Source organism: Chrysochloris asiatica, unplaced genomic scaffold (genome assembly GCF_000296735.1).
Source record: "Chrysochloris asiatica unplaced genomic scaffold, ChrAsi1.0 scaffold00023, whole genome shotgun sequence".
NCBI lineage: Eukaryota > Metazoa > Chordata > Mammalia > Afrosoricida > Chrysochloridae > Chrysochloris > Chrysochloris asiatica.
This window is the reverse complement of record NW_006408541.1, coordinates 13046093-13071429: the sequence shown is the minus strand read 5'-3', so window position 1 is coordinate 13071429 and position 25337 is coordinate 13046093. Positions and strand designations below refer to the sequence as shown.

Sequence of the window (25337 nt, the reverse complement as noted above, 5' to 3'; positions counted from 1 at the left end):
TCCAGGAAGCCCCTGGGAGAGTCCTCCCAGGTGCCGCCTCCCACCTTCGGGTCACTGAGACGAGGGGCCAGAAGGGCCGCCCACGCGCTGTCGAAGCTCCACCCTCTTTTGTGGGCTTGCCTGCGCCTCCAGCGGAAGCCGGAAGCAATTGTGGGCTGTGCGAGCCCGCGGCTCTGAACTCGGTGGTTGTGGAGGCAACGCAGATGGGGGAGAAGATGGCGGAAGAGGAGTGAGTGGGCTTTCCCCGGGCGGCGAAGGCACCAGGGCTGGGCTCCGGCGGGTGACAGCGGTTGCCTCAGGCCGCCCTCTGGCCCCGGCACGCGGAGCTCCTTTTCCTCGTTGGCCAGGCCCGACCGGCCGGCGCCAAGAGGAGGGAGGGAGGGAGGGTGGGACGGGTTTCTACAGCCTCCTTGAGGTCTGACCCTCCGGCTGGGGATGACCTCCTAGAGCAGGCCTGGAGAGCTGTCATGCGGAAACCAAGCCCAAATTTCACCTTCTCAGTTTTCGGCTGTCTGTTGATTACTGAACGCGTCGTCGCCTCCTCCAGGAAGTCTTCCCAGGCCCCCGCCCACGTCACCCACTTAGCTGGTACCCTCCTTCACTATAAGATTAGTTTTCACTTCTGAGTTTTATTCGTTCACCCAGACACCATTGGGTGCCCCAGGCACCTAACATTGAAGGAGCTAGCCAGAGGAGCCTCCACCACCAGGGAGCTTCCATTCTAGTGGGAAAAGACCATAAACAAAGATGATTTCAGATCCTGACAAGTGCTCTGAAGGAAACAGAGCAGTGTTAGGGTAGGGTGGGGGGGATCTAGTCTGAGGGAGAGGTGACTTGTGAGCAGAGACTTGAATGGCCAGAGAAGAGGTTGGGGAAGGGGGCAGCCAGTGCAAATGGCCTGAGGCAGGAACAACTTTAGTGCTTTTGAGGGACTGAAAGAAAGGCAGAATGTGTGGAGTGCAGGGAGCTGTAGGTGAGCTACAGAAGATGAGAGAAGAAGGGGTCTGGGTCCTCCAGGTACTTCTGAACAAGGACCACAGATGTCCATTTCCCTCCATGCCCATATATGCCCTATCCTTATTTGTAAGGAGCTCTGGTAGCGTAGTGGTTACGAATCGGGCTGTGAACCGCAAGGTCAGCAGTTCAAAACAACCAGCTGCTCTGCGGGAGAAAGATGAGGCTTTCTGCTCCCGTAAAGATTTACAGTCTCAGAAACCCTGTTCAGGGTTGCTATGGATCAGAACCGACTCGACGGCATTTAAGAACAATAACATCCTTATTTGTATTAGGGAGTCCTGGTGTGGCACTATAGAATAAGCACTGGACTGCTAACCACAAAGTTGATGGTTCAAATCCTCCAGCTGCTCCTTGGAAACCTTACACCATAGAGTTGCTATAAGTCAGAAGTGACTTATTGACATTTAACAACAACATCCTTATTTGTGGAATGAGTATGTGAAAATTAACAAGAATGCTCATGATGAATGTTTGGCACATGCCTGACAGCATTTCAGAGCAATCTTTCCACCAAGTGGGAGTCATTTCATTTGTTGTTAGCGTCACTAAGTGCTGTCAAGTCAATTCTGACTCATAGTGACATTGCATAGGGTTTCTAAGGAGCAGCTGGTGGGTTTGAACCGCCAACCTTGTGGTTTGCAGTTCAGTGTTTATTCTACAGCACCATACTAGGAGTCCCATTTCATTTAGTCAGCTTATTTATTGAGCATCTATGTGGGCACAGACACTAACTGGGCCTTAAAAGGACAAAGCAAAGGAGGTGAGACAGTCTGGTGGTTTCAGGGTTTGGTTTGAAGCTTGAATTTGCCACTGAGAGTGAGCCAGTGTCAAGTCATGTAACCTTTCTGAATCTGTTATACATGGGGAAAGATGGAAAGTAATAGTACCTAGCTCAGCGATGTTGTACCTGTTAAGTGAGAGTTGTTAGCTGCAATTGCATGGCAGTGCTAATGCTTAATGTATTCTGTGAGGTTCAGAGCCACCTCAGAAGAAAGACCTAGCCGTCTCCTTCCCCAACATGAGCCACTGAAGACCCGGGGAAGCAGAGTCTACTCTGATGTGAATGAGTTGGAAAAGGCTTGACAGAGCTGGTTATATGTTAGCTAACCCCTGGAATGAAGCAAGTGTTCAATAAATATCATTGTTGTTAAGTGTCCCCAAGTCAGTCGGTTCCAATTATAGTGACCGTGTATAGGGTTTCCGAGAAGTGGCTGGTGGGTTTGAACCACTGACCCTGTAGTTCAGTGCTTATGCTACTGCTGCTGCCTGCTGTCGAATTGAATCCAACTGATAGCAAACCTTTATAGGGTTTCTGAGGCTACACATCTTTATAAGAGCAGAAAAACCTCATCTTTCTCCTGCCCCAAAGGGAGACAGTTAGCAACCCAACGCGTAACCCACTACACAACCAGCTAAGGGACCACATTATATTAATATTGCAGTAGCTCACAATCCCAACACAATGAAAAAACTCCTGGAACATTAGCAGTAGGGAAGGATGAGTTGGGATCTGGTGGGGTATTGGTGGTGGTGGTGGTTATATGCTGTGGAGTCAGTTCTGACTCATAGCAACCCTGTATAGGGTTCCCAAGGCTATAAATCTTTACAGGAGCATAAAGCCTTATCTTTCTCCTGAGGAACAGCTGATAGTTTCCAACTGCTGACCTTGGGGTTAGCAGTCTAACTTGTAACCACTATGCTCCCAGAGCTCCTTAGTGGGGTATTAGAAAGTTATATTTGAGCCTTTGAAAACTGAAAGATTTTATAAGGTGAGGGAAGAATATTCCAACCAGATGGGTAGCTGAACAATTATGTGACTTCTTCAATATGAAGGAATAATCCAGGAAAAAGAACATGACCTGGAGAAATAAAGATGCTCAGTAATATTGGGCCTTGACATGTGATGGAACTCTCCAGCTTGACCCCCTTTTGTTGTTGATGCTCAGTGCCATTGAGTTGATTCCGACTCCTAATGACCGAGACTATAAATCTTGGCAAGAAAAGCCTCATCTTTCTCCCGCAGATTGGGCTCAAACTGTCCAGTGCTTATCCTACAGAGCCAGCGTTTCTCAATTGAACACCTTAAGGTTCCCCGTTAAGTTCCCAGAAAGCAGGCAGCCTTCTGTTTCTACAGAGACCCTGCTGCCCCTGCCCTGTGCTCTCTGGTGGCCATCCCAAAGCACCTGGACCATTGGCATGCTCATGATCCAGCCAGCTGGAACTGACACCCATCAGCTTCTCTTGGAAGCCTGCCTATTGGTTACAAGATTTGTGAATTGCATAAAGCTCTTTGCATAGTTCTTCTAGTTTGAGGTGTGTGTATCTGCCTCAGAGTCCTTTCCTAATCCTGCTGCTTTTTTTGTCCTCCAACAGATTCCCCAACACAACTCATGAGGGTCTCCTCAATGTCACCCTCCACACCACCCTGGTCGTCACGACAAAACTGGTGCTCCCGACGCCTGCCAAGCCCATCCTCCCTGTGCAGACCGGGGAGCAAGCTCAGCAGGAGGAGCAGTCGAGCGGCATGACCATTTTCTTCAGCCTCCTTGTCCTAGGTGAATGTGCTTCGTCACCACGGTCGGTCGTCGCTTCTGTGTGTGCTAACACTCCCGCTCCACTGCAAACACTGAGGGAAAGTGATCATTGCGTAACAAGGGCACCCTTTTTCTTTTACAAAATCATGTCGCTGTTACTGTTGTGTGCTGTTGAGTTGATTCCAACTCCTAGCAACCAAATGTGACGGAGTAGAACAGCCCCACAGGGTTTCCAAAGCTGTAAATCTTAACAGGAGCAAATCACCTAGTCTTTTCTCCCATAGAGCAGCCGGTGGCTTAAACTGCTGACCTTTTGGTTAGCAGCCAAGCACTTAACTGTTGCTAGTACAGAGTTGTTGTTGTTAAATGCCGTCGAGTTGGTTCCAACCCATAGTGACCCTGTACAGGGTTTCCGAGACTGTAAATCTTTATGAGAGCAGAACGCCTCATCTTTCTCCCATGGAGCGGCTGGTAGTTTCGAACTGCTGACCTTAAGGTTCGCAGCCCGATTTGTAACCACTACGCTGCCAGAGCTCCTACAGAGTAGCCCTTATGTAATATTTCTTAGACATCCTCTGAAGGAAAGAAATCATTTTTTTACCTGGAAAGAACCTTAGGCATCTTCTAGATTAGTGGATTTCAACCTGTGCTCAAAGGGATACTATTTGGAGTGTGGAGTGTGTGGGGGGGTGGGGGGCAGGATATGGGGGAGTCAAGTAGCAGGACTTCCTGACCTTAGCTTCAGCCAGAGCGGCATAAGGAGCCCTACTGGTGCTGTGGGTTAAGCATCAGGCTCCTAACTGCAAGGTCGGCAATTAAAGGAAGGAAGAAAAACTCCAAGGAAGAAAGATGAGGCTGGCTGCTCAGAAACCTTGTACAGGGTTTCTTTGAGTTGGAATTAACTCAGTGGTAGTGCGTTTGGGAGATAGCTAGTAGATTTGGCTCTGTAGAGTAAGCACTGGACTGGTAAACTGCAAGGTCAGCAGTTCAGATTGCTCTCAGCAATCCTTTACAGAGTTGCTGTGCATCGGAACTGATTCAATGGCACACAACAATAGTAGTTTCCCGTGTAGAATTTTATTTAGTCAAAGATTAGAAATCCTTGATCCAGCACGGTTTTCTCATCCTCTGTCGTTGCCATTCATCATGGCCAACAATCTGTGAGCTACCTGTCCTGTTGTTGACTTACGTACTTTGTTTTTCTTTCTTCCTGGATCCACTCTTTCAAATTGGTTCCACCTCCTCCTTTAATGAAGGAGCTTTGGTAGCGTAGTGGTTACGAATCAGGCTGCGAACCTTAAGGCCAGCAGTTCAAAACTACCAGCCTCTCTGTGGGAGAAAGATGAGTCATTCTGCTCCCGTAAAGATTTACAGCCTCAGAAACCCTGTACAGGGTCGCTATGGGTCGGTACCAACTCGACGGCACTTAACAACAACAATCTCCTTTAATGAATGAGGAAACTTAGGCCCGAGAGGTTGATTGACACCACTGGTTGGTGACCCACAGGAGATGGGGATCGAAGGGGACAGATGTTGGTTGAGGGGTTGAGATGAAAGAGAACAGCAGACAGCAGACAAGTGTTTTAGGTAAAAACTACCATTGAAATTACAAAACCACCGTGGATTCGCCAGCTAAGGGAGTAAATAGTCCAGAGTTTGACCCAAGACTAAAGTTGGCACCTTTACAGTTTTTGCATTTTAAAAAAATGATACTGAAGTCATATTTCTAATTTGATCAGATCCTTTCAGAAGTGTGAATGGTGAGCTTTTATTGAATATTTCTTTAATGTCTACAAGGACTCTTTGAAGAATAGTAACTTCTTTCACATTTACATTCAGACATTTATAAAATAATGGTCAAAGAATTTTAATAATATAGTCATTTTTTTTGAAACTTTTGGACTCATCCTGGTCCTTTACAGATTGGCAAGAAAAAAAAAAGACTTATGGACTACAGAAAAAGTACACAAATCAGAAATATACAATGTCTTATATAGATTAATACACCCAAGTAAATGTCTCTACCCTATAAATGTCATTGAATTCTATTTCTAGGGAATTAGATTAACAACCAAAGATTTTTTTTCTTTTTCTTTTCCTTTTGTGAGTGTATTTAAGAGTGAAGAAGAAAAAGAATTCTTGTCTTGATGAAGAAATCTTTGGCACCTGAACTCTTCCTCCAGGCTGAAGTAGCATTATTAGCATGTCTTGAGATACTAGAGTGCATAAAAGGCAGGCCTGTAAAACAATTTTGTTTGTATATAAAGTAACTTTCAGGGTGTGGAGCATTTAAGATTAGCTTGTATCAGAGACCACAAAACAGGTTTTTTATAAAGTACTTTTAATCCAGGCAAGATCCTGTCCATTGTTAATACATCTTTTATGTTGTTGTGTTTTAAGTGAAAGTTTACATAGCAAATTAGGTTCTCATTTTTAAATTTTTATAAAACTCATTGCATGACATTGGTTACACTTTTTACAATGTGTCAACATTCTCATGATTTCTATCCTTTGTTTCCATTAATCTAGCTTCCCTGCCCCTCTTTAGCTTCTCATCTTTGTTTTAGGGTAAATGTTGACCATTTGGTTTCATCTTGCTGATTATTTGAGTGAACACAGCTTTTGTGGGTGATTCTGTACAGGGTCGCAATAAGTCAGAACAACTCCACGGCACATAACCACCACCACCACTGTTTTGTGGTGCTGTGAGTTAATGCGCTGGATTGCAAAGTCAGTTTGATATGCAAGGTTGGCAGTTCAAGCTTACCAGCTGCTCCTTATACAGAGTCACCATGGGTTTCCGACCCATATTCGATGGCACTTAATAACAACAATAACTGTTTATTTTTAAAGGCAGTCTAATGTGGATGAAAAGTGACGACTGGTAATAGAACCTTTAGTTCCAACTTCAAAGGGTATTTTAGGTGATAGTCTCGGGGTTCCTCTAGTCTCTTTTGGTTCAGTGAGTCTGGCCTTTTTAAAGAATTTGAGTTTTGTTCTGCAATTTTTCTCTCCTTCTATTCAAGACCTTCTATTGTGGCCCTGGTCAGAAAGGGTAGTAATAGTAGCTGGGCACCAGCTAGTTCCTTTGGTGTCAGACTCGATGAAACTGTGGGTCATGTGGACTGCCCCTCCTGGAGACTAGTTTCTTCTTTGAATCTTTGATTTCTTTCATTCTTTTCTGTCCCAGACAAGTTAGAGGCCAGTGCAAGCTTTTAAGACCCCATACCCCGCTTATCAAACTATGACGTATACAGTTGTCTTTATGAACTGTGTTTACAAATAACACCTGTATATGCACACCTGTAAGGAGTTCTGGTAGTGTAGTGGTTACAAATCAGGCTGCAGGGTCAGCAGTCTGAAACTACCAGCTGTTCCATGGGAGAAAGATAAGGCTTTCTGCTCTCGTAAAGATTTACAGCCTCGGAAACCCTGTACAGGGTCGCTATGAGTTGGAACCAACTCCACAGCACATAACCACACCACCACACACCATCATCTACTCATGTTTCTTCTTATATGCATGTGTGTATACATGTCCACCTATGTGACTACACATATGAATACACATCTTTGGGGCCAGAAAGGGCTGAGCTGTATTTAATAGTGCTCTGATCTCTAGTCAAATACTAACATCAGGTAGATTCTGTGTTCACTTCATCATCCCCTTGGCAGTTGATGAGTTGATAGCGCCATTTTTTATGTGTAGGTTGGCATACAGTAGCAGAGTGGGTTGATACCCCCCCCCCCCTTTTTAAACGTTTTATTGTGGTTTGGGTGAAAGTTTACAGAGCAGATGAGTTTTCCATTCAATGGTTCTTTAATGTTTTGTTTTCGTGGCATTGATTACAGTCCTCACATTGTAACAATAATACCCTTCCCACTGTCTGTCTCCCTGGGTTCTCTGTCTCCATTTGTCCTTCTTTCCTGTGTTCATTCCTGCCTTCTGAGCTCTGCTGGACAAATGCTGCCCCTTAGGTCTGACATAGTTGATTGTTCTACGGAGTGCGCACCTCCCTGGTGTCATGTTCATTTTATCACTCACTGCCGTGAGTCTGTCTGACCATCGTGACCCTGTAAGATGCAGTAGAATGCCGCCTTAGGGGAATCTTTGCAGGAACAGTCTGTCTCCCCTTTCTCTTGCAGTGACTGGTGGGTTTGAACCACCAACCTTGTGGTTAGCAGCTCAATGCTTATGCTTAACTCACTACATCACCGGGCTTAACCTAATAGGCATCTCTGTTGTTTGGTGATTTCTTTTAAAAGAAAATAAATTTAAAGCATTTGTCCCCTCTGTTTTTGCATAGTATTTTTTATTCCTATTGAGATGTACAAACAGTACAAACCAGATAGAGGTTTTTTTTAAAAAAAAAAAAAAGAATGGCTGTTAATAAGTAACTTGCTAACTAATTTAAATTACGAGGAATCAAACTTAGTTTCTTCTATACCCCGGGAACCTTGATCCGGAACACATTTGCTACTTTGTTTACTATTTTAGATAAGTCAAACAAATTCTGCCTTTTGTATCTTAGAAGCCTGACACAGGTTGCATATGTTCCCAGGTTGCTTAGAGGGCAGGGATGCAGAAGTTGGACTTGCTGGTCGTCAGCGCCACAAAAAAACAACCTCGAGTCATTATTGTTGACTTACAGGAGAGTTGACCATTTTCATCATTTGACACATGTATTTTATGGGCCACTAAACTTGCTAGTCCTGGTGTGGTGCTATGAGTTAATGCACCAGACTGAAGAGTTGTTTGAACTGCAACGTCGGCGGTTGAAGCTCACCAGCTGCTCCTCGGAAACCGTATACAGGGTTGCTGTGGGTCAGAACTGACTCGACGGCGCTTCACAACACCAACTTGCTAGAGTGATTAAAATTCACATATCTGTGTTTTGATAATCCCATCATTACTGCTTCCGGCATGAAAAATTAGAAGGTCATTAACTAATTGTACACACACCCCTGCCTAGCACACAGAACCTTTTGTCCCTTCTTGCTCCGAGTTGTTTTTTCTTAAAATTTACTTGAAAATGTGTGCTTTGTTCCTTTGTGTGTACACATGTCTGGGTACATGTAGTTTGGAGTTTGTTTTAACATAACTGATGTGCTATGAAGGAGCCTGGTGATGCAGTGGGTCAAGCACTGGCCTTGCTAACACATTAGTGGTTCAGATCTACCATTGCTCCACCTGAGAACATGAGACTGTCAGTTCCCATAAAGATTTCTAATCTCAGAGTGTCGCTAGGAGTCATAATCGACTCCTTGGCATTGAGTTTGGGCTTTGGGTGCTATGAGTTGCTTTTTCAATTTAAAGAATGTCTTGGAGAACTTTTTAAGTTTTTATTGTGAATTGAATGATAGTTTACATGGGAGAACATCGGTTTTATACCATCATATTTCATTTCAATGATTACAGTCATCTCCATGTATGATCATTCAACAGTATTGGCTTCTATTCCTTCTAGATTTTTGTTTTTGTTTTTTTGGAATGCACACAAAAACACTCAGGAATATATAATCTTTCAACAACTGAAGAGCACATTCTGCAAGCCTGCTTCCTGGCCACCAGCACTCAGTCCCTCTTTTTCCATGAGTCTAGAGTTCTCAGCTGCTCTCTCTCCCCATGTCCTCATCTTTGCCTCCATCTCTGGTGTCACTGCTTCTCTGGATAGGGTCCCATGTTCCACTAGTGTTCTTCTCCCTTGATGGTCCTAGGGTCCTCTGTTCCAGGACTGTAAAATTCACTACTCTCCTCTTTTTGTGACAAAACTTCTACCTTTGATGTTGTGACATTCGCAATTAGTCATGATAACAATTACAATTGAATCATAAGAATCTTCTCCTCATCTCTTGGAGACCTTTTCATGTTAGTGTTTTTGCATCTTAGTATCTGAAGACTCTTACCCGGCGTTGATAGATCTGATTTGCAGCTCTCCCTACTGACAAACAGCTTTCCCCTTTACTCATAAAGCTAAAAGAGAGTTGCTTAATTTGCGTTTGATACTAAGCATTTTAGTTTTGTTTTTCTTTTTGCCGGTGCAGAGGAAGAGCGGGAACTGATTCAAAGTCCTAGATCACTCTTAAATTCTCTTTCCACAGACTGTCAGTCACATGGTCTTCGGTCACATGCTGTGCTTCTCCTTTGGAACTTTTCTCTTGCTCTTAGTCTCTAACATTGGGTTTTTCTAACAAGGCTAAATATTTATGTTAAAATAACACCACAGATTGATAGTTTAAAACACAGTATGAAAAGAGAACAAAATTTCTATATTTATCATTGTTCTTCCTCTGGCCACCTGGTATTTTATGGTGGTTCTGAAGAAACCTAATTTGTCACTGCGGGTGGCCGGGGAAGCAGATTGCTTAAACATTTCCTCATTTCCTTAAATGTGTGTGTGTGTGTGTGTGTGTGTGTGCGTGTGCGCGCGCGCTGTTAAAATAATGGAGTCCTGGTGTGTGGCTCTGTGTGTTAATGCACTGGACTGCAGAGTCAGTTTGAACCGCAAGGTCGGCTATTCAAGCTCACCAGTCACTCCTTGGAAACACTATACAGGGTTGCTATGGGTCAGAAACAACTTGATGGCACTTAACAACAGTATTAAAATAATGCTGTGTTCAGTGAGATGACATGCCACCATCTATGTCTGACTAAGAGTCATGTATCATGAAATCACATGTAGGAATAATATACATAAATATACACTCTTTCTCTCTCCCTCCGCTCCCCAGAAAGACTTTGTCCTTTTAAATAATGTTGTATCCTCCTCTTCTCTTTCTTTTCTTTTTTCTTTCACTGCAACAACCCTGGGAGGCAAGCCAAACGTCACTCCTATTTTGGAGCCTGCGACATGAAGGCAGCTGGGAGGGAGGTGGGGGGAAGTGTTGTGAAGAGCTCAGGGTTGGAGGCACTCTGCTCCGCAGCGCCACCAGTGGTGTGATCTCTTTACGCCATAGTTCTCTCATCTGAAATTGTCTGAGTCCTCCAGTGCTGTTCTAACAGAAACACCACAAGTGGATGGCTTCACCCAACAGGCATTTGTTCTCTCCCAGTTGAGAAGACTAGAAGTCCCACTTCAGGGTGCCAGCTCACCATTGACCAGGGAAGTCCTTGTCTCCTTTCGGCATCTGTGAGCCTGGCATTCCTTGGAGATCTCAGGTGTCTTGGCATCAGGTCGTAGGAGACCCACAGCTCACGGACCCCAGGTCCAAAGGATGTGCTCCACTCTAGGTGCTTCATCTCTCTCTCTTTTTACCTCTTGTAAAATGAAAGGTGACACAGGCCACACTCCAGGGAAACTGCCGTTAGATCAGGGCTGTGACCTGAGTGAGGGTGTTGCATTCCACCCAGTCCCCTCACTGCTAGCTGGTTGATCCCCTCAGATCCCATCATGGAGGATGATGCCATCATTACATCACTACCCAATTTCATCATCGCGTAATTGCCAAGGTACAATATTACAGAACTGCCAAGCCATTGATAATCGTGGCCCAGTGAGGTCAACACATCTTTTCGGGGAGCAGTTTCAATCCAAGGCAGTAATCAAAGGTGATGATGGTAATAATAGTTGAGAGGCTATTTGGGGGGCTAAATGAGTCAGCGTTTATGAGTCCTTAGCTCCGTGCCTCAACCAGTGGGAGCCGCAGAGCACAGCAGTTGGGGAGACAGGTGTCCCGGCTTTAGGTCTCATTCTTGGCACCAAACCAAAGAATTTTCCTTCCTTATTTGTAGAACACTCTCACTTCCTTCGGTGTTTACAGTCAGTCTCAGTTAGAGTACTCTTCCTGTGATTATTTCCTTGACTTCCTTCCTCCTCACCATTTAGAGTTTTCCAGTTGATTGCTTCAGCAAAGTTAGAAGCAGTTCTCAGAATCAAGACAATGTGAAGATTTAAATAGACTTAGGAGGTTTAACAGCTTATTAAAAATTAGATTTGTGGTTACTGAAGAAGCCACAAATCTAATTTTTTTAAATGAGCTGTTTCAGGCAAAGAAGTGCAGAGTAAAATATGATAAGCGTTGGTGAGGCAACCTTCTGGTCAAGAAAAAGAGTATTAAATATCCAACTTACAAACTCACTTTGCTCTTGCCTGTTTCCATTTTCCTTGTGCCTCTGCCCTCATAAGAAGTCACTGCCTTGAACTTGATGTTTACCCCTCAAAGGTGAGCTGTTTTAACTGTGTCTTACTCTCCCCACAGCGATCTGCATCATCTTGGTGCACTTACTGATTCGGTACAGACTGCACTTCTTGCCAGAGAGTGTTGCTGTTGTGTCTTTAGGTAAGTGCGTAGTTGTCATCTCATAATAAAAGCACAACAAGAACTACACCTTTTTTTTTTTTTTGAGGACCTTCTGAGTACCAGGAACTATAAGAGGTGTAGTACATAGCTGATCTCATTTTAACCCTCCCTGCAACCTGCAAGAGGGTACAGTCATCTTGTTTTACAGATGAGAACACTGGGGCTCAGACAGGGTGGTGATCTCTTAAAGGTCATGTAACACACCATCTATCCAGCTCCAGGGGCCTTGCTCTGGCTAATAGAACTGCACTTGTATGCCTTGACCTCTGTTGCCAGGTTCTGCTGACATTCAGTGTAACTAAGACAAGTAACAGCAATTAACTCCTAGAATGACTGAGTTTTACACCCACAAGGGGCCCTCACTTTATAGTTTAGAAAGAACTGACTCACTTCCATTAATGGCAGAGTCAGATCCAAAGTTTTCAGAGAGCATTCTGTTCTGCCCCACTTGTATGGCTCTCTTTTGGTGTCTATGATAATTAACAGTCAAGCGAATCAGCCCCTATTTAGAGTGAATGAACCAGGTAATAACAGCTGTGAACTCACGTGCAAGTTCATTGTCAAGGTTAGCGCTGGAAGAAGCAGAGGCCATACTCCCCAGAAGTATTTAGTTTCAGTCGAAAATGTCTTTAAGGCTCAAGCAGATACGGTGCTACTGAGCTTGGCCAGAACTTTGATCGGTTTACCACATTGTAGTTTTACTTTTACTAGTTTTGCTTTCCCACTAAGATATTTAATTTTTCCTTGTCATCACTGCTGCTTTATAAGTTAATATTCTTTCCCTTCTCAACACTACTGAACAGAGCCAAATTTCTTTCACAAACTCTAGCTATGGTTAAGGTTAGCTTAAGGAAGTGAACATTTGTACTCTACACACAGACACACACCACCAGTCATTACCTCTATATATTTTGGCAGTGAACATTGGAGCTCTGTCCATTCTTTCTCAATCTCTCTCTCTCTCTCTGTCTCTCTCTCTCTCACCAGTCCATATGTATTTTGCCTGGATTTCCCAGCCCTCCCCTGACTGGTCTGCTGCTGTCCAGACCCATTTTTCTTAACTTCCCGCATCTACCCTGCTGTCATGTGTGTGTTGGCCTATAACACAATTTCTTTCGATTTTACTTCAGTCCTTCGGGTCAAGAAGAAAGCTTTGGTTTGGCCCCAATGTGTCGTAACACCTCCACAACATCTGAGATGATTACTTTTTAAAACAACCACACTGGACTATGAACCACAGGTCAGCAGTTCAAACCCACCAGCTGCTCCTTGGAAATCCTATACAGGGTCTCTATGAGTTGGCATCAACTCAATGGCACCCAACAACAGTAACAACAAAACAGGCTTCGCAAAATAGGCTTGATATTAGGTAAGCAGCAAGTATCTGGCTGGAATTTAAAAGCTTTTTTAAAATTTTTTTCTGGGGAACAACGATCGCCTACTTAAGACAAGGTGTCACTGGTTTTCTGTTTACAGTGATGATATAAAGGCTTTAAAGCAAGTTAATGTAAAGGAAAAAAGAAACCATTTTGTTAAGTGCCGTCGTGTCAGTTCTGCCTCATAACGACCCTGTATAGGGTTTCCGAGGCTGTAGTAAATCTTTGCAAGAGCAGAAAGCCTCATCTTTCTCCCACAGAGGGGCTGGTAGGTTCAAACTTGTGGTTAGCAGTCCAGTGCTTACCGTAGAGTCACCCTGCTACCCAGTTTTGTTGTTAGCTGTGACAAAAATGAGGTGAAACGCTGACTGACGGTGGAGAAGCACTGTCTCATTCCGTGGTTCCTCTGGGCTGCTCCTTGTTCACCGAGTGCCTGCGTATCACACTCGTGTCCTCTGGCCCTTTGTGCGTCTCCTGTCCCTCTCCCTGCAGTGCCCTTCCCTGTCATTAAGCTCATGGGCTGGTGTATTATTTCTGTAACCGTTTTATTGAGATATAATTCACATACCATATACAATTTACCCTTTTAAAGTGTACATTTCAGTGATTCTTCTTGTACTCACAGAGCTGTGCAGCCATTTCGACATTCAGGTTTAGACCATTTTCCTCACCCTCTCCTCCCACCCAAAAAGAAACTTTGTACCTTTTAGTCATCACCCTCCAAACCTCCATCCCCCCACGGCCCTGTGTGCCGTCAAGTCTAACCTAAAGATCGAGCCAATTCACCCTGTTTCTTGTATTCTTAAATTGTCTGATTCATTTCCAGTACAATCATTTACATTATTTACAGAAGAGCCTTTGGAGTTATATGTAGAGTTTGGGGTTGTATTACTTGCTTCTGTTTCACCAGCAATCTTTAATGGACAATCATGACAATAATCCAGGTTATCATCATTGTTTCTTGAACAATTGTGCTGAGCCAGTTATGGTGCAAGAAGGTGTAAAACTCAGCCCCAGCTGCTGAGGAACCCAAGGCACAGAGAGGTAAAAGAGCCCATGCAAGTCACACAGCTGGGGAATGGCTGAGCTGTGACTCACACCTGTCTTCCTGACCCACTGTACTGTGCTGCCTCTGTACTGTTAATCTGAGCCTCTGGTTTTTCTTGCCTCTGTACTGATACCATCGTCTCATTCTCTCTGATTGAATACCAAATCTGCTTAGCCTCTGCTTGTTAAGCCATACTCTCTAGTCCATGTTCATTTCTTCCCCAAATACTCTGTTCCCATAATATGTAGAATTTAGATGCAGCAAAGATATCCTGAACACTGGAGTACAAACTCTTATCAGGACAGGGCCTCTTGTCTCTTTGTTTATTGCAGCATTTCTAGTGCCTAAGGCATTGCCTGGCTCTTACTAAATACTGGGCAAATGAGTAAGTGCATCTCTTCAGTAGCACATTCTGGCCTGTGAGTTTTCACACTGTCATCTCCTTTAAGCCTCATTACCCCCAGGCAAAACCATATTTTAAGGCAGAGATTGTCACTAGATAGTACGGCTCCTCAGTAAAGAGAAGGAAGCCAGTTTTACTCAAAAGAATTCCTGTTTTAATTTCACAGGCTCTTCAGCTGCACATCCTGGTAGATTCTAACAGCTGTTGCTAATGAGATAGCCTCAGAGCTCCAAGAAAGCAAGGATTCTTCAGTAACATTCCTTTCCTGCTATTAGGCATGTTGAAAATAACCTACCTAGCTAACACCCCATTATTTTTGGGTCATTCAGTAAAGGCTTAAAGCCACACCCAAGGAGTTTATAGTTTGGTTTCATAATTGCTTAAGAATAAGAACTGTAGTCGGTATACACTGAGGGATTTGAGCACATGAAAATTAAAATGGAGTTTCTCATGATTTGATTTCAAATGTCAAGCAAAGACTGGCTTGTGAATGCCTGGGTACCTGCAGGTCAGAGAACACCAGTGTGAGTATCAACCTTGCAGCAGACACTGTGTTACCCAAGAGTCCTCTTTCTCCCTTCTTCCTTGAAAATTTAACCTAATGTTGGCCAGGGGAGTGTGATGGCTCCATATCATAAACACTGGACTGCAAACCACAAGGTCTGCGGTTTGAACCCACCAGCTGCTCCATAGAAGAAAGATGAGGCTTTCTGCTCCCAGGAAGATTTAAAGCCTTGGAAACCCTGTACAGCGTCACTATGAGTCAGAACTAACTCCATGGGCACTTAGCAACAACAACAAATGTTGATCGGGTGTCTTGGGAAAATGGCCCCTTCCAAATCCAGATTGGTTTTATGCCACCATGGTAATTATGTTCTTCTTTGCCAATGATTCCTTGAGAGGATTTGGAGCAGCAATGCATTGTAAGACTAGCTAGTAAGACCGTAGGCTAGTATGCGGGTAAGGGGAGGGTTGGGTCCTGGAAGATATTTCCCTCTGATAAAAATAGAAGAGAAATCCAACCCCTTCGTCACTGTGAGGATGTTGTACAGGGATTTGATGGGGTCAGAGCATTGGTGGCCATCTTGACTCAGAGAGAAAAGCCAGGCTGTGGGGATTGCTAGAGGGATAGATGGGAAGCCCTGATGCTTGACTGCATTGTTGTTCTGTTGAATTCATAGTCATCAGTTACCTTTATATGAGACATACACATCTATTGTTTAAAGGACTTGCGTCAGGTGTTCTTTTATCTGCTGTCAAACGTGTCTTAACTAATGTAGGATTCTTCCCATTCAAGGGACAAAGCCCAAATCTAATGGATTCAAAGAAAAGAAATTGTGGGGAGGGCACACCTATTATTTCACATAACTGAAAACAAAAGTACAGATAGGGTTAGCTTCAGGATTGCTGTTCTTCTGCTCCATCAAGTCAGTTTCCACTCATAGCAGCCCGGAGTAGGATTTCTGAGGCTCTAAACCTCCACAGGAGCAGAAAGCCTCATCTTTCTCCTACAGATTGACTAGTGGATTCAAACTGCCGACACTGCGGTTAACAGCCCAACACGCAACTCACCACACCACCAGGACTCCCACATTAGCCATTGTTGTTAAGTGCTGACAAGTCAGTTCCAACTCATAGAGACCCTATGTAGGGTTTCCGAGGAACGTTGGGGAGTTTGAACCGATGACCTTGTGGTTCAGACAGGTCTTGTTGTCTAGTGCTTGCCCTACAGCATCACACCAGGACTCCATTTGGAGAAATGCAAATCAAAATGACAATGAGGTATCATTCTAACTCCAAACAGAAAACAACAAATGCTGGAAAGGGTATGAGGAAATTAGAGCACTCATGGGCTGCAGGGGGGTCCACTGTTGAACACTGAATGGCACTTCCTTAGAAAGTTTGAAATTAGAAATACCATATGACCCAGCAATCCCTCTCCCTGGTATACAACAGCCCTTCCACGAATAGATCTATGTACACACATGTTCATGACAAAAAGGTAGAAGAATGGATAAACAAACTTTGACACATACACACAATGGAATAATGCACAATAGCGATGAATAGTGATAAGTTTGCAACACACCTCAACATGGATGGACCTGGAAGACGTCACACTGAGTGAAATTAGTCACGAAAGGGCAACTGGTGTGTGAAAACCTACTACTGTAAAACGTCAAGAAGAGGTTCTCACACTAACTTGAACATTGTTTGATGATTACTAGGGGTGGGCGGCAAGGAGGGAATTCAGGGGCTAGAGGATTGTTTTTCTTAAGTCAGTCCCGACTCATGGCGACCTTGTTTAGGGTTTCTGAGGAGGAGCGGCTGCTGGGTTTGAATTGTTGACCTAGCAGTCCAGTGTTTATCCTACATTGCCACACCAGACTCGAGGGTAGACACGTGTTAACATGGATGACAAGGAAGGCGATATTGCACCGGAGGAAGATGGGCAGAAGTATGGTGAAGGCAGGGGAAGCCACACGAGGAGTGCATGAGTGAAAGAAACCGAGGTTAATACTGTTCTGTACCTAATCCTAATCTGCGGATAGATACACAGTCTAAATTGTTGTGGGAGGGAGAGGGGGAGTGTACCCACAAATAGAAAAATGTTGGCAGGATATTGATACAAGTAAGCTCCTTCTTAGTTGGATCAAATGCCCTGGACTCAGTTCCTCATTTTTTTTCAACAGTCCTTCCTATCCTTTTGGCTTCAGTCTCAGGCCAGCCCCACAGTTGCAGGCTTCTTCGCCTTCCAGCAACAATTAAGTGGGCAAAGTGGCTTCTTCTCTCTAGTCCCTCCAGAAGCCACAGGATGGACTCTGATTGTGTGGTGGCCACCCTAGATTTGGGGCTATGGTGGGATAGTATTGACAGGGGGCTCATTTCTTCATTAATGCCACAGAACTTTGCAACCTGAACAGCACAGAAAGGGAAAAGTCATGCTTTATTACTTGCAAACTGAGGTGATTGCAAAGCTAATAGTTCTTCAAGGAATGTGTGCTGATGTCCAGACAGTCTTTTTAAAATTTATATTCAAGAGCATTTGATGAGAATTTTTTAAATACTGACAAAGCTATCAGAGTAGCTTTGTATTTCATTAAGGTCTGTAAGTTGAAGGGGGTAATTTTTTTCCTTCCACTGGAGTAAGAGTACAATAGAATATTGAGCTATGCACAGTTTCAAGAATTTCCAACTTTTGTGCCAAAGACGCTGCCAGAGAATGTGAGTGTCCGCTCTCTTAGGGATGAGACGTTTTCCTAGCCTTCCTCTTCCATCCTGAAGTTACTCTGCAGTCTGCAGTCATTCCTAGATGCTGCTGGTGTTTTGTGTTATGGTAAAACATTCCCAGTTCCTAGGAAGTTGTTGGTGTAGGAAATGACTATCTTTACCTTAAAAGCATATTTTCCCTCTTCTACTTTATTCTACTTTATTGTCATATTTTGGCTTAAATACGACGTTGAATATATCCCACCTGAATTTAGAGATCATCTGAAGAACAGAATTGATACATTAAACACTAAAGATCAAAGACCAGAAAAGTTGTGGGATAACAGTAAGAACATCATTCAGGAAAAAAGCTAAAAGTCATTAAGAAGACAAGAAAGAAGGAAAAGATCAAAGTGGATGTCAGAAGAGACATGAAATTGCTCTCTAGCATAGTGATGCTAAAGCAAATGAAAGAAAGGAGGAGATACAAGAGCTGAACAGAAAATTTCAAAGGTCAGCTCAAGAAAAGTCAAATATTACAACGAAATGTGTAACAATCTGGAGTCAAAAAACCAAAAGGGAAAAACACACTCAGCATTTCTCAAGCTGGGGGAACTGAAGAAAAATATTCAGTCCTCAACTTTCATTATTGAAGGATTCTCTGGACAAATTATTGTATGATGCAGAAAGCATCAAAAGAAGATGTGAGGAATATACGGAGTCACTGTACCAAAAGGAAATGGTTGATGTTCAGCCATTTCAAGAAGTAGCATATGATCAAGAGGCAGTGATCCAGAAGAAAGAAGTCCAAGTTGCATTGAAATCATGGCAAAGAACAGGTACTGGGAATTGATGGAATACGCATTGAAATCTTTTCACAAACTGATGCAGCACTGGAGGCACTCACTCATCTCTGCCAAGAAATTTGGAATACAACTACCTGGCCAACGGATTAGAAGAGATCCATATTTGTGACCATTCCAAAGAGAGCTGACCCAACAGAATGCAGGAATCATTGGACAATATCTTTGATATCCCATTCAAGTAATGTTTTACTAAAGGTAGTACAGAAACGGATGCAAGCATACATTGACAGAGAACTTCCAGAGGTTCAAGCCGGATTCAGAAGAAGACATGGAATGAGGGATATCATTGCTGACGTCTGATGGATCTTGGCTGAAAGCAGAGAATACCAGAAAGATGTTTACTTGTGCTTTATTAACTACACAAAGGCTTTCAATTGTATGGCTCATGACAAGCTATGGACAACATTGCGAAGTATGAGTATTCCAGAATACTTAATTGTGCTCATGAGGAATCTGTACATGCACCAAGAGGCAGTTGTTTGAACAGAACATGGGAACACTGAATGGTTTAAAATTAAGAAAGATGTGCAACAGGGTTGTACTCTTTCACCATACTTATTCAACCTGTATGCTGAGCAAATTACCTGAGAAGCTGGGTTCTATGAAGAAAAATGTGGCATCACGATTGGAGGAAGACTCATTAACAACCTGAGAAATGCAGATAATACAACTTTGCTTGCTGAAAGTGAAAAGGACTTAAAATACTTAATCATGAAGATCAAAGACCATAGTCTTAAGTATGGATTGCATCTCAATGTAAAGAAAACAAAAATTCTCACCACTGGACCAATAAACAACATTCTTAGCAATAGAGAAATGATTGAAGTTTTCAAGGACTTCATTCTTCTTGGATCAACCATCAACTCATGGAAGCAACAGTCAAGAAATCAAACAACGTATTGCATTAGGCAAATCTGCTGCACAAAACCTTTTTAAAGTGTTGAAGAGCAAAGATGTCATCTAGAGGACTAAGGTGTGCCTGACCCAAGCCATGGTATTTTCAGTCACCTCATATGCATGTGAAAGCTGGACAGTGAGTAAGGAAGACCCTAGAAGAATTGATGCTTTTGAGTTATGGTGTTAGAGGAGAATATTGAAAGTACCATGGACTGCCAAAAGAACCAACAGATCTGTATTGGAAGAAGTGCAGCCAGAGTGCTCCTTGGAGACCAGGATGGCCAAACTTCATCTCTCATATTTCAGACATATTGTCAGGAGGGACCAGTCGCTGGAGAAAGTTATCATGTTTGGTAAGGTGGAGGGTCCAAGAAAAAGAGGAAGACCCACTGGGGGGTAGGCTTTCAGGGTATGCTCTTTGGTTGGTTGATGATGCATGGAGGGGATTGTAAACATAACAATGAAATGATATAGGATGAATGTAAAACGAATGTTCTCCCATGTAAACTATCACATAATTCACGATAAAATATTTTTAAAAAAAAAAGAGGAAGACCCTCAGCAAGATGGATTGGCAAAGTGGCAGCATCAGAGGACTCAAGCGTGGCAACAATTATGAAGTTGACCCATGACAGGGCAGTGTTTCTGAAAGGACCCGGCGCAGCTCATCAACCACACCTCACACCAGATGGCCCATCTAGAGACCTTTATTCAGGGTGAGGAAGGTAACCTCTGCCAGAGAGAGAAGGCAGGAGGCGGACGGGAGGAGAGGAAGAAGAAGAAGGTAGCATCAGCAGGAAGGGAGGGAATTTATATAGATTCAACAGGAAGGGAGTGGTCATTGCTGGGGTGATTTAGCTCTGGCCTATCAAAAGCCACGTTGTCCTTTAAACTATGTGCCTTGTAGCTTAGGGCTGGGAAACAGACAAAATGGAGTTGGAGGGAGGGGAGAGGGAAGAATCGGAAGGTATTGTAACAGTTTCGTTCTGCTGTGCTTAAGGTCTCTATGATTCAGTATTGACTCAATGGCACCTAACAACAACAACAACTTTATTGTATTTTCAGTTTCTAGAAAAATCGAGTATCAACCTGAAGTTGTAAACATATTTCCTTGGATTTTATTCAGAGTTCTCAGGATAATTTACATGCTTTATGAAATTCTATTAATGGCATGTTTTCTGTCCATAAAAACAAATGCTTGCACAGCTACAGAACTATAGAGAGAAAAGAAAAATCCCTTTCATTGAGGACTTCTCTTTTTATCATGCTTCTTTCTCTAACAAAACCATGTACAGACACACTCATATGTATTAGATGTCTACTTGGCTGACTTTGAGTTTATATCATTTTGGGTGTGACTTTGCTTTTTACTATACTTTTCATATATGAAGGTAAGTCAGAAAGCATTACTACAAAATCATAGAAGCCTTTATTCAACAAAAACACTAAAATGTGAAACTACTTTATCTCCACATGCCCTCCTTCTGGGTCTTTATACTTCTGAAGGCAGAGTTTCCATCTCTCTAACTCTTCCCCAGAGAATTCTGAGCTCTTTGGTTTACATCATGTTAAAATGGCAGTTTTGACATCCTTGAAAGATTCAATCGTGTTCCTTTTAAATGTTTTTTGAGTTTGGGGAACAACAAGAAATCTGAAGGGGAGTGATCAGGGCTGTAGGGTGGATGAGGTAAGGTTTCTCAATGGAATCCTCATAGAACAGCCCTTGCTACCCATGAATTAAGAGCAGGTGCAACTGCCTGGCCTTTTCCTCACCAATGCAGTTTTCCCCTTCCCTAAAACTTCTTCCTAATAACCCCCCTTGCTATGTCTTTTGAGGAACTCTACCAAGATGACTGCTTTGTAATCCCAAGAAACAGTCTCCATAACCTTTGAGCTGACCTCTCTGCCTTGAATTTAACTGGCCCAGCATATCCCCTTGGAAGCCACAGTTTTGATTAGATCTTTTGGAAGGCATCCTGAGGAGACTGAGACACGTGTATTACTGAGAAAACGTCTTTAGCCCCCTACTGGTCACAAAGATATGTTTAAACACATTGTGTTTAGCATGAACCTGGGCATGTATGAACTGGAACCCTGTAACAATACTTTTTGACTTACCCTCGTATTAGTTGAGTTCACATATGCATATTCCATTTGGCCACATAGTGCTGAGTCACTGTTTATATGTTGGACTGATGGAAGGAAAATGAAATGATCATATTGTCTGGCAGTGGTGGTGTGCCGTTGAGTCAGTTCCAACTCATAGTGTCCCTGTAAACGGTTTCTGAGGCTGTAAATCTTTATGGGAGCAGAAAGCTTCATCTTTCTCCCATGGAGAGACTGGTGGATTCAAACTACTAAACTTATGGCTCGCAAGTCAACATGTAACCCAGTATGCCACCAGTTGTGGTTGTTGTTAAATGGTATTGGGTCGGTTTTGACTCATTGTGACCTTGTATAGGATTTCCAAAGAGCAGCTGGGAGGTTTGAACCACCCACCTTGTGGTTAACAGTCCAGTGCTGATCCTACAGCACCACACCAGGACTCTGTGTTGCCCAGTATCTCTGTGGTTGTTTTGTGTGTTTTTTTAAGTGCCATTGAGTCCGTTTTGACCCATAGTGACCCTGTGTAGGGTTTCCGAGGAGCAGCTGGTGAGCTTGAACCACTGACCTTGCAGTTCAAACAACTTTGTAGTCTGGTGCATTAACCCACAGCACCACACCAGGACTCCCCTGTTAGATATAGCAAAAACAGCAGTAGCTAATCTTTTTCACACTCATGCTTTATTTTATTGCAAGGAGAGGCGCAGCTGAGGCTTTGAACAGCCAACCTGTCCAATCTTAAGGATTAGAAGACATGTAAAGTGACAAATCCTGGAAGAAGGGCTCGACAAATAATTATTCATTGCTCCTGGTCCTCTGAATAAAGACAATGGTGTCCACAATTAGGTGTGTGTACAAAGATCCACTGGAGACTAAAAGAAACCACTAGAAGTGATACTTTCATTTATTTTTAAATCTCATTCTTTTATATTTCGTATTTTTAATATACTATTGTGAATTGAGGGAAGGCTTCCAGACAAGATCATTCGTTTTTCGTTCAGCAAATCATGCATTTTTTTCATCTCAATGATTGCCATCCCCTCCATGTAACTACAGTTATCCGTCTTCTTCCCTGTGCTTCCTATTTCCACTCCACTCTCCTTCCCAACCCTTCCCAACCCTTCTCAACTCTCCTTCCCAACCCTGTCCTTACGTCAATGTTGCCCTTTTGATCTTGAATATATACTCATTCCATAGTGAGTATACCTTACTAGTGTTGTTATTCTCTGGTGTGGTGCTGCAGGTTAATGCGCTGGACTGCAAGGTCAGTGTCAACCAAAGGTCAGCAGTTGAAACTCATCAACTGCTCCTAGGAAACCCTATACAGAGTTGCTATGAGTCAGAACCGACTCAGCAGCACTTAACAACAATACACTTATCTATTGCTTGATTGAAATTTGGGTCACAACGATGAGTTTCATTCAAACCTGTAGGGTAGTTGAGAACCATAATCCCGGGTTCATCCATTCTCTTTCTGACCTGTAAACCCAGGTCAGAAATTTTTTTTTATAATTTTGAGTTTTCAACCACTCTCTCTGGAACCTTCTAATGTGATCCCTTTCAGAGCAGTTGGTAGTGGTAGTCGGGCACCATCTAGTTCTTCTGGTCTCCAAGAGTCGTTGTGACTAAGGTCCACCTACTCTATTGGTCCATTGGACTAACTGGTTCCAAGTATCTTCAGTTTTCATCACTCTCCTTTCTTCTGCACATTGAGAGACCAACAATTGCACCTTAAATGTCTGTCCATGAGTGGCTTTGTAAATGATACTATTTTCCTGATTTCTTTTTCAGAGCTGTCTTTATTAGTGTAGAAGAATCCTAGTGATTTTTGTATATTGATCTTGTACCCTGCCACCTTGCTGAATCTTTTAATGAGTTCCAACCATTTTCTTATGTGTTTCTGGGATTTTATATATATAGGAGCATATCATCTGTAAATAGAGTTTCACTTCTTTGCTTATTTGGATACCTTTCTTGCCTTATAGCTCTTCTAAGACTGCCAAGACAGTATTGAATAGAAGTGGTGATAAAGGGCACCCTTGTTTGGTTTCTGTTCACAAAGGAAAAGCTTTCAGTTTCTTACCATTGAGAGTAATGTTACCTGGTAGATTTGTATATATGCCCTAAATTATGTTGAGGAATTTCCCTTCTATTCCTATTTTGTTAAGTGTTTTAACAGAAATGGATGTTTAACTTTGTCAAGCATCTTTTCTGCATCAGTCGATATAATCATGTCTTATTGGTAGTGGATTACATTGATTGTTTTTCTTATATTGAACCATCCTTGCATTCTTGGTGTGAATCCAACTTGGTCATGTTGAATTATGTTTTTGATAATGTTGTTGAATTCTGTTGGCTAGGATTTTGTAGAGAATTTTTACCTCTGTGTTCATGAGAAATATTGGTCTGTAGTCTTCTTTTCTAGGATGTCTTTGCCTAGTTCTGATATGAGGGTTATGCTCATTTCATAAAATGTATTCAAGTGTTTTCCATCCTTTTCTATGTTCTGGAATAGTTTGAGCAGAATTGGTGACAGCTCTTCTCTGAGTGTTTGGTAGAATTCACCAGTAATGAATTCTGTTTAATGAATTCAGTTTAATAAATCAGACTGTTTAAATGCCCTAATCAATTTCTTCTTTTGGCATAGTTCTGTTCAAGTTGTCTGCTTCATTCTTTGTTGGTTTAGGTAGGTTTTTCTAAACATTTGTCCATTTCTTCTGGATTTTCGCATTTGTTGGAGTTCTTCATAGTCTTCTATTATTATCCTTTTTATTTCTGTTGTTTCTTTTTTGATGTCACCAATATAGTTTTTTTGTGTGTGTGTGAATTATGTGATAGTTTACGTGGAGAACATTAGTTTTACATTCATCCTATCGTATGTTGTTTCACTGCCATGGTTACAGTCCCCTCCATGCATCATCAACCAACCATGTCCCCCCGGTCGTCAGCATACAGCCCCTCTGGCTCTCTGAGTCTAGAGTCCCCAGCTGCTCCATCTCTGGCATCACTGCTTCTCTGGGTAGCGTCCCGCTCTCCGCTCTTCTCCCTTGATGGTCCCAGGGACCTCCGCAACTAGATTGCAAACTTAATCACTCGCCTCCTTGCTACAAAATTATTACCTTTACATTTTCAACCCTCACAATCAGTCCTGATAACAATTATTCACTATTGTATCCCAAGGGACCTATCCACATTTCCTTTCATCAACCCCGCCTAGACAGATTGGATACTACTCAGTGGAGATGCTACCTTCCTCCATGCCCTCTGGATCTAGGTTCCCTCTTGAAAGCTTATAAACCAGTCACTTCTTGCCTTTGTAGCCCCTCCATTTTGGGTAGCCAATGTCCAAGTTGCCCATCCCTGTCTACTCTGTGTATGGAGAGGATGGGAATGATCCTTGCTGTAAAGATTTGTTCCCTCTTTTGAGCTACTGCATCTATAAGTGTAGGTCAAGTTCATCAAATTGTATCAGATTACTCTTTTTTTCCTCTTATTTCTTCTTTTAGTTGAGCTCTGATCATCCAGTCATTGAAGCCAGGTCAAGTGGGTATTATCTGCAAGTATGAGTGTTCTTGTGCATAT

The 25337-nt window shown here is 42.9% G+C and overlaps 1 protein-coding gene across 2 annotated transcripts in view; it reads left to right on the top strand.

The window, feature by feature from the left end:
- Nucleotides 1-203: 203 nt before the first annotated feature.
- Nucleotides 204-25337, top strand: part of SLC9A8 (solute carrier family 9, subfamily A (NHE8, cation proton antiporter 8), member 8) — an 86346-nt gene continuing 61212 nt past the window's right edge. For both annotated transcript variants that reach the window (XM_006839191.1, XM_006839192.1), the window contains exons 1-4: nucleotides 204-229; nucleotides 1775-1777; nucleotides 3391-3572; nucleotides 11751-11831. In XM_006839191.1, the coding sequence (XP_006839254.1) occupies nucleotides 204-229; nucleotides 1775-1777; nucleotides 3391-3572; nucleotides 11751-11831 (292 nt within the window). The remainder of the gene's footprint in view (nucleotides 230-1774; nucleotides 1778-3390; nucleotides 3573-11750; nucleotides 11832-25337) is intronic.